The sequence below is a fragment of the Eutrema salsugineum genome, unplaced genomic scaffold, assembly GCF_000478725.1.
Source record: "Eutrema salsugineum unplaced genomic scaffold, Eutsalg1_0 scaffold_7, whole genome shotgun sequence".
In the NCBI taxonomy this organism is placed as follows: Eukaryota; Viridiplantae; Streptophyta; class Magnoliopsida; order Brassicales; family Brassicaceae; genus Eutrema; species Eutrema salsugineum.
This window is the reverse complement of record NW_006256486.1, coordinates 4,658,338-4,666,716: the sequence shown is the minus strand read 5'-3', so window position 1 is coordinate 4,666,716 and position 8,379 is coordinate 4,658,338. Positions and strand designations below refer to the sequence as shown.

At 32.4% G+C, this 8,379-nt stretch overlaps 1 protein-coding gene across 5 annotated transcripts; it reads right to left on the bottom strand.

The window, feature by feature from the left end:
- Positions 1-2,333: 2,333 nt before the first annotated feature.
- LOC18011303 (uncharacterized PKHD-type hydroxylase At1g22950) lies at positions 2,334-4,965 on the bottom strand. Of its 5 annotated transcripts, none has more exons than XR_002897358.1 (10): positions 4,508-4,965; positions 4,244-4,291; positions 3,939-4,142; positions 3,699-3,849; positions 3,535-3,621; positions 3,300-3,424; positions 3,072-3,214; positions 2,885-2,996; positions 2,630-2,786; positions 2,334-2,485 (listed from the first exon to the last, which is right to left on the bottom strand). XR_002897358.1 is itself a non-coding variant. In XM_024150315.1 (9 exons), exons 1-9 carry the CDS (start codon positions 4,808-4,810, stop codon positions 2,748-2,750), a joined length of 1,212 nt encoding a protein of 403 aa, XP_024006083.1. In that variant the 5' UTR covers positions 4,811-4,965; the 3' UTR covers positions 2,516-2,747. The 5 variants fall into 5 exon arrangements, 3 of the variants coding, with proteins under 3 accessions (XP_024006083.1, XP_024006084.1, XP_006393364.2); XR_002897359.1 differs by having other exon boundaries at positions 2,409-2,432; XM_024150315.1 differs by lacking the exon at positions 2,334-2,485 and having other exon boundaries at positions 2,516-2,786.
- Between the last annotated feature and the right edge of the window lie 3,414 nt (positions 4,966-8,379).

Here is an 8,379-nt window from a genome sequence, read left to right as displayed (position 1 = left end):
ATCAATCGGCTTATATCGAAAAGGTACTCAAGCAATTTAATATGGACCAAGCTCACCCATTGACCAGCCCAATGGTAGTTAGAAGCTTAAGTGATGACCCTCTTGGTCCCAAAAAGGATGATGAAGAAATCCTTGGTCCTGAAAAGCCATACCTCAGTGCTGTAGGAGCGTTAATGTACCTGGCTAGTCACACTAGACCAGACATATGTTTCGCCGTGAACCTCCTCGCTCGATATAGTTCATCTCCAACTCAGAGGCACTGGAACGGTATAAAACATCTCCTAAGATACCTTCGAGGTACTCAAGACTTAGGACTCTTCTATACTAACCAAAATAAAGATGGGTTAGTCGGCTTCGCCGATGCAGGATATCTATCAGATCCGCACACTGCCAAGTCTCAAACTGGCTACGTTTTTACGCATGGAGGAACAGCCATCTCTTGGAGATCAATGAAGCAGACACTCACTGCCACTTCATCAAACCATGCTGAAATCCTAGCCATTCATGAGGCTAGTAGGGAATGCGTCTGGCTGCGCTCCATGACTCAGCACATCCGCAGAGATTGTGGTATGGACGAAGACACACAGCCCACGGTGATGTATGAAGACAACGCGGCATGCATAGCTCAGCTCAAGGAAGGATATATCAAAGGAGATCGGACGAAGCACATTCTACCGAAGTTCTTCTCAACCTCAGACTGGCAGAAGGACGGCACTCTCAGCGTTCAGCAGGTCTGATCCAGTGAGAATTCAGCTGACCTCTTCACCAAATCATTGCCTACTTCAACACACCGGAAGCTCGTCAAACAGATAGGAATGTATAGACTTAGAGATCTGCAGTGATGCTACAATCAGGGGGAGTAATGCGTGTTGTACTCTTTTTCCTTCACCATGGTTTTGTCCCATTGGGTTTTTCCTGGTAAGGTTTTAATGAGGCAACATTCCCAGCGCATTATCGAGATCCCGATTGAGTAGCTGACCCGGTTCACTCGTCCAAGGGGGAGTGTTATAACAAATATCATATATGGACTCTTATACCGGCCCATTAGGCCCATCAGGGCATTGTACTTAACCTAGATTCCCTATGTACTCTATATATACATTCCAGTGATTAATAAAGTTTCTAAGTTTTCACAACACGTTATCAGCACGATAAGACTCTCTGAGCGAATAACAAAATTTTAAGGATTCATTTCAGCAAAGTTCGACAAGATATAAGTTATCTTTTTTAAGTAGTTACATTAGATGGCAATATTAATTAATATGATAATTACAAAACGACAATGAAATTTCCTTGTCCAATGAACAAAATGGGTTGAAATATATTTTGAATGGTTTAACCCTTATGATTGAATTGTTATAGGATGCATAATTTTTCATGTTACATAATATTTATATATATGGATGGACATATCCATGTTTCATGAAAAAACAAGTTAAGTTGGATTAAACCTATATGCGAAACTACAATTCTTTCGAAATGTTTTTTATTCACGTTACTTTGTTTTGTTTAATTTATCGAAGAGAATTCTTTAAAAGTTTATTTTGATGATTGCCCTTATGCTGTTCAGAATCATAATAAATGTGATGAGTGATTAATAATGTATGCCAAAAGAAATTTTATTAAGTATGGATACAATTGTTTAAGCATTTCCAATATCGGATATAAACACTGTCAAATTAGGCTATTGGGTACTACATAACAGGGTTTTATGTCAAAAGCGCCGACATTTCAAGGTCTTAATGTTATCCATTTGCTTTACAATCGTAATGTTATCCATTTGCTTTACATCGTTGAAGAAACCATGTGACCTTGTCCATCAAATATTAAACATTTCTCTGGCAAGTGATATCGATATGCTTAACTTACAACTCACGGCTAAATTTTGAACAATTGCTTGTGGCACTCATTGTCGAGGTGTGGAACGGAGGCATATTATTAGATATCCTATGGGTAAACCTAGATTACTTGTTTTACAAAATGCATGATGCCACCGGAGTAACGAATATAAATTTTACGGTTTCTATGGAAAGCAAGAAATGACAAGGTCTACGCTAATGTTGATCGATATCCACTGCATATTTTAAGACATGCGATGAGTTAAGTCTTAACATGGTGGGAGTAACAAGAAGAGTCTGTGCAGGAAACTGTTGTTCTGATTATATGTATGACCGATTGTACATGAAAACATATGTCAAAACTGATGGTTTAAGGAAGGCCAATATTCACCTTAGGGATGGTAGAAATTCTATAAAGTTTGTCTGGGAGTATAACTTTGACATTTGGAGTGGCTCTTCTAGAAGCGGGGAAGGCTCTGTCTGCTACATTAGGACTACAGAGCTAAGAGACTCTGAGCATGAAAGATAACCCAATAGCTTTTGAAAATCAAAATTAGTGTCACTGTGTCAGTCTGTGGCTTCAATCAGTGATACCTATTTGGATATAACACACACACACACAGAGAAAAAGATCACACCATCGTTTCCTAGTTTAACATGTAAAAAAAAAAGACAGAAAAGAGCAATTAGATTAAGATATTATAAGGTTCCTTATACAGGTTAAGTGCAGGCAAATTTCATGTACACAGTAATGTGAGAGGCAAGATTCAAGAGACGAATGAGCCATTTACCTTGAATGATTTTTCTACATACACTCACTTTTTCAAGTACAAAGGTCAAACGGCAAAGCAATATATTGCAGGGCTTGACTGATTGATTACCAATTGTAAGCTATAGGGTTGTGTTTCATCAAACTTCTTCGGCTTCTCTCTCTAATCTAATCAACTCCTGCAATTAAGGACCCCCATAGATTCATCATAACCATGCTCAAATCAACATCTTATAAACTCGTGCAAAATTATTGGTTTTTTTTTACTTTTTTTTACCTTTTTTCTGGCAGCAAGAGTCTGTCTTTGCCTTTCTTTCTTTTCTCGGAGGCATTGACCACACCAGTCCGGGAATTCCTTCTGATAGGTTTTTATCTCTCTAAACGCAGAGCTGCAATGGAAAAACAGGAGAAATGTAATTTCAATTGTGATCTGAAATCCTGAGGCAAGCTTCTCTATTGTTTACCTTCTGCACCAAAGAATCATATTGACACGATGACCAGATGTCGTGGCTCTGGCACCATGGCGGTGGCGGCCACGGTGAAGTACAGCTTGACCCGGTTTATGACAGTAATCAAATGTCTCCTGCTTTGATGAAGAAATAGTAGTCTACTTTATTACTTAGCCATTTTTCCATGTACAGAATACTGGAATGTAATACAACAAATTAAGCTCCTCAAAAGGAATCACAAACCTCTGACTTTGTGTCTGTATTCACATGTTTCTCGCATCGTGTGCCTCTGAAATATAATTCCCCTCCCACAAATTCTTTACCCAAACAAACATTCAATGTTACTTCTGAATCATCCACATGAAAGCCTGCAGACGATACAGAATATGTTTGCATTTCAGGAAATATCGTAAGGTCCTATGAGAATTTAGAAGAATTGTTGTTTCAGAGTGATAGCAGAAAAATCAAGAGGACTCACCTAAGTCAGCATCCCTATCTTTACCATATTCAACAACAAACCCATGGTGAGAGTCTAGAGTTGATCCACACACATCAGGGAATAATTCTGCAAAACAACAGAGTATCAAATGCGGTTTCCAATAAAAGTCTTTTCTAATGCATTTAAGTCATATATTGCCTTGCCTTCGGAAATAGGACGGATAAAATCCTCCCTGATGCTTTCAAGCATGCTATCCAGGCCAAAGTCGTCAAGCACAGCACCGTAGTTACTCATGGTGTTTGGTCTTACGATCCGAAACTTTATCTCTTTAACCCACTTTCTGAAATTTTCTACCTGTTTCATCAAAGAGCAACACATTACACAAAACAAAGTGGTAGGTAAGAGCACGGCAGAGAACAAGTGCAAGATGATGGATTATTTACCTCCGATAGCATCATCTCACAGAACTTGGGCTGAAGCATATCAAAGACTAAAACACCCGGAGACGGCTCAGAAATTATGCTTTTTAAGCTTGTCGCCTTTTTTTCAATCTTTTTGTCTCTTAATCTTTCTTCGTTGATCGCCTTCAGGAAAGAGGGAACGAAAAAGAACGTGGGGTCAAGAGTATACAACTCCTTGTGAAGTGGCTGCAGAAGGAAACATCTCAAAACTTTGGCATAAACAAGTCTAAGAAACAAAAAGACAATACAAGCAAAAAGATTGAACAAAGCTTATATCATCTTCTCACCTGGTAATTGGATATTATCTTCTGCTTATATTCCATGTGCCTTTTAGCCTGGAGCATTACATGAACATGAAACTATTCTAAAACTTAATGGAGAATTTTTATTCAACTAAAGTAACCAGATTTTGGGTCTTAACTAGAAAAAGCTAAATATTATACTAGCAAATTCATATTTCCAAGACAATAGATTCACCATCGTAAAACATAGATTCAGAATTGAAGAAGTTGCAAAAAGAGAGAAATCAGAAGTTGAGGAAAGAGCATTACTCTGGCACGCTCTTCACGAGGAAGGTACTTGAGTATAATTCCCGACATGAATTTCGCCTTGTCGTCTCTGTTCGAGCTTAGCATATTCAGCGGCAAGTACCTCTCCAGGGAGCTGAAAATGCAAGGGCTAAACTCAAGCTGCAGATCGTCGTAGTTATCCGGTCTGTGCTCGTTGTTAGGGTTCGGCCTCAGCCTCAGATCAGGCATCACCGTCACCTCCGCCGCAGCTTTCACCGGAGGAGTAACTCCACCTCCAACAGTTCCGTCACCGACCACCGTCATCTCTCGCCGATCACTTGACATTCGAATTCAAGTGAGAAACTAACTCTCTACACACTGCATTTGCGAACGATACAGCGAAGAAGTCAAAATCGAACCTTCTTTTACCTCTCGATTTGGGGATTTCTAATTTTGGGTTTCCCGTTGGAGTTAGGGTTTCATTGTTACTTTTTTTTTTTTAACTTAACTTAAGAAAGATAGTCACGAAATTGCCGATTGCACGCGATGTTTATTGACGAGTTTTGACCAAGCGGATGATTCTGTGGATTATCGGCCCATTGTAAGGGCCCATCGAACCGGATATTTAAAATTAACGGTATTTTCCGGTTGAGACGCATTTTTTCATATTTTCCTGGTTGATATCGATCAAGAAACTGATTAGTATTTAGCTTAATGAGGGAGATTATTTAATTGGTTGCGCTAAAAAATTTCAGTAAATTGGTTATAAAGTTGTAGGAAATAAAAAGATTTCTAAGAAAAAAGCAACAAACTTGACTTTATTTAGATATTCGTCAAATGTTTGTGTTTATTCTACTATATGCTCGAAAGAGGCAAAATCCCGAGAAATCTAGAATTTTTAAGTAAATCCACTAGATTTTGCGTCCGTCCACGCTACGCGTGGGTATTTTATTGATAAAAAATTATATGTAATTTGCTATATTTATTAAGATATAAATTTTATATATTAGTGTTTTAATAATATATTAAAAATATTATAATATTAATCTAATAATTTTTATGTAAATTGTGAGGTTTTATCAGTTTTGTTTTGAATCTATATACAGTATGTCGTATTTAAAAAACGTATTATTTGGTCAAACACTTATAAGCTAATATACCAAAACCAACTAAAATTATTAAAATTAATAAAATAGAAATTTTTCAACATAGTATTGACATGATGATAAAATATTATACATTCATTTTTTTGAATCAAGATGATAATTTTTTCCATCATTTTTACTTTTATTCTAATTATATATGTGTTCTTTAAAATAATAAAAAACAATAAAATTTGATATTTAATATTTTTCTTCTATTTGTTAACCAATAACAAATTTTTCTTTTGATATATTAATTTAAAAAACAAACTAATAAATAAAATATTTGTTTTGAGATTAATAGAAAATTTAAATTTGAAACTAAAACAATAGTTGAATATGAAATGAATAAAATCAAACAAAGTTTATAAATTAAATATATTTTTATCAATTGGTTGTGTAAACTTTTTAATAATTTTTCAATGATTATAAGTCATCTCTTCTAATAAGAATGAATTTTTTTTCATCATGTTCATTTTTATTCTTGTTATATTTGTATTTTCAATGAATATATGATATTTATTTATTGTTAATGATTTTTGTATGATTATATTCAGTTTTATCATATTCATTCTCACTCTTCTACTTATAATTAAGTAGGCAAAACCGATACAATTTAATACATACAAATTTTAAAAAATAAAATAACAAATTGAACAACTTAAACTAAGAACTTCTATATTAATCTATTGCAATTCCAAGTCGAATATACAAAATGTAAATTTTTGATCATTTTTCGCAAAATATATTACATGAGATTATGTGGAAATATGTTTTTTATATGTGAAAAAAACTTAGATGAATATAAATCATAATTATTAGTTATTAATTTTATGTGAAAAGCTTTAAAATCAAGTATCTTAAACTTGCATAAGTAGCATATATTTTTTAATAGATAATAAATTAAATTTGTAACTTAAACAATAATAATGGAGATTTTAATATCATGTTGGATTTTTTTTGTTAATAGAGATTTCTTTATTTTTAATTTATTTTGTTAACCATAATATTAGAATATGATTTTTTATAATATAAAATTTTCATATATGAATAAAATTAAATTTTTAAAAGTTGATTTGGATACTTTGAAAATAGTATAGATTTAACTGTTATCATATATATTATAAGCAAAGTAAAATTTTGAGTTAAAGCTCTCTTATTCAATTTTAGGGTGGCTAATTACCCTTTACCCCTTCTTATATTTTTTAAATTAATTTTAAATTATTTAAAAAATTTAAATTAATTCAAAAATATAAAAAATCGTAATTAAATAAAAATATTAAAAATCGTAAGTAAATAAAATGTTAAAATCGTAAATTAATATTAAAAACTGTTAAAATCGAAATTTAATAAAAAAAACATTTAAATTTAATAAAAATTATTAAAAAACGAAATTTAATCAAAAATATTTAAAATAGAAAATAACGAAAATTTAAAAATTAGAATTTAATCAAAAAATATTTAGAATCATATCATATATAATATATGCAAAGTAAATTTTTCGCTATAAGGTCTCTCATTCTATCTAGGTAACTAATTCCCCTTTATTCATTAATAAAATATTTTTAATTCCCTTTTATTCGTTAATCGGATTATCTGTTGAGCGAGATTATCTGGAAAAAAAATGTACATGTGATGTGGGAAATCCTAGCTTAAGTTGAGAGCTATATATAAATATATTACTTTTTTAAATGTATCTTATGCTCAATTGTGGTTTGGTTTCTATATTGGTCGGTTTTTTGTTGTATTGTTTACCGTCTTTTTTTTATAAATCAATTTTTTGTTTTTTCTATTTTTTTTCGTTTTTTTCAGTACCAGTAGTAGTGTTCCTCGATTATATGTTGTTGTTTTGTGTTGTCAGTTATTCTTCCTTACTTAACGTTATTAAAAAACCATGTCAACATATCATAAATCATCTTCATTGTCTAATGAACATGTTTTAAGTCTTTTATTTTTTTGCTTGTTTTAAAGATGGCTTTCTGAATTCTGTTTATTTTTGAAATAATGTAAGAGATGCCAAATACTCTAGCAGGACGTAGAGGAAAAAACCAAAAAAGAAAACAGAAAAAGGGAAAAAGGGAAAAACGAAGTAGAAAAAGAAGAGAAAAAGATAAACTGAAACATATAGAAGAACATAGAGTTGACGAAAACGTAAAAAAATGAGGAAAAAATGAACAAAAAGTCCTAGACCATGAACGATAAGATCAAGATGGGTAACACAAAATAGTGAAAAAGAAAAATGATAAGGAGATGAAGAACTCAAAGTTGAAGAAGAAAACTGAAAGAAAAAAGAAGAACAAAAATGGTAGATGACGAAAATAAAGTATAAGAAGATGAAAACCCGACGATGAAAAAGAAAATAAAAAAAGAAGAAAGTAAAGATGCAAAAAGGACAAACAAAAATTAGAAAGAAAAAAAGTTTGGATAGGACAAAAATGACCAAGAAGAAGTAAAAAGCGGAAGATAAAAACGAATAATAAAACTAAAAGAAGAATAGTAGAAGATGTTGAAGAATAAGAATTTAGAGAATACAAAGACAATAAAATAAAACAAAGAAGAAGGGGCAAACAAATAAAACAAAAAAATCAACAGAAAAAAACGAAGAAAAAAACGAATGAAAAAAAAAATCAAGAAGTCAAAGAAGATTAATACAATACATAAGAAGAAATAGTCAAAAAAAATGAAAGATAAGAAGGAAAAAACAAAGAATAGAAAGTTAAAAATTAAGAAAAGGAGAAGATTAAGAAATCAACGATAATGTGAACAAAAAAA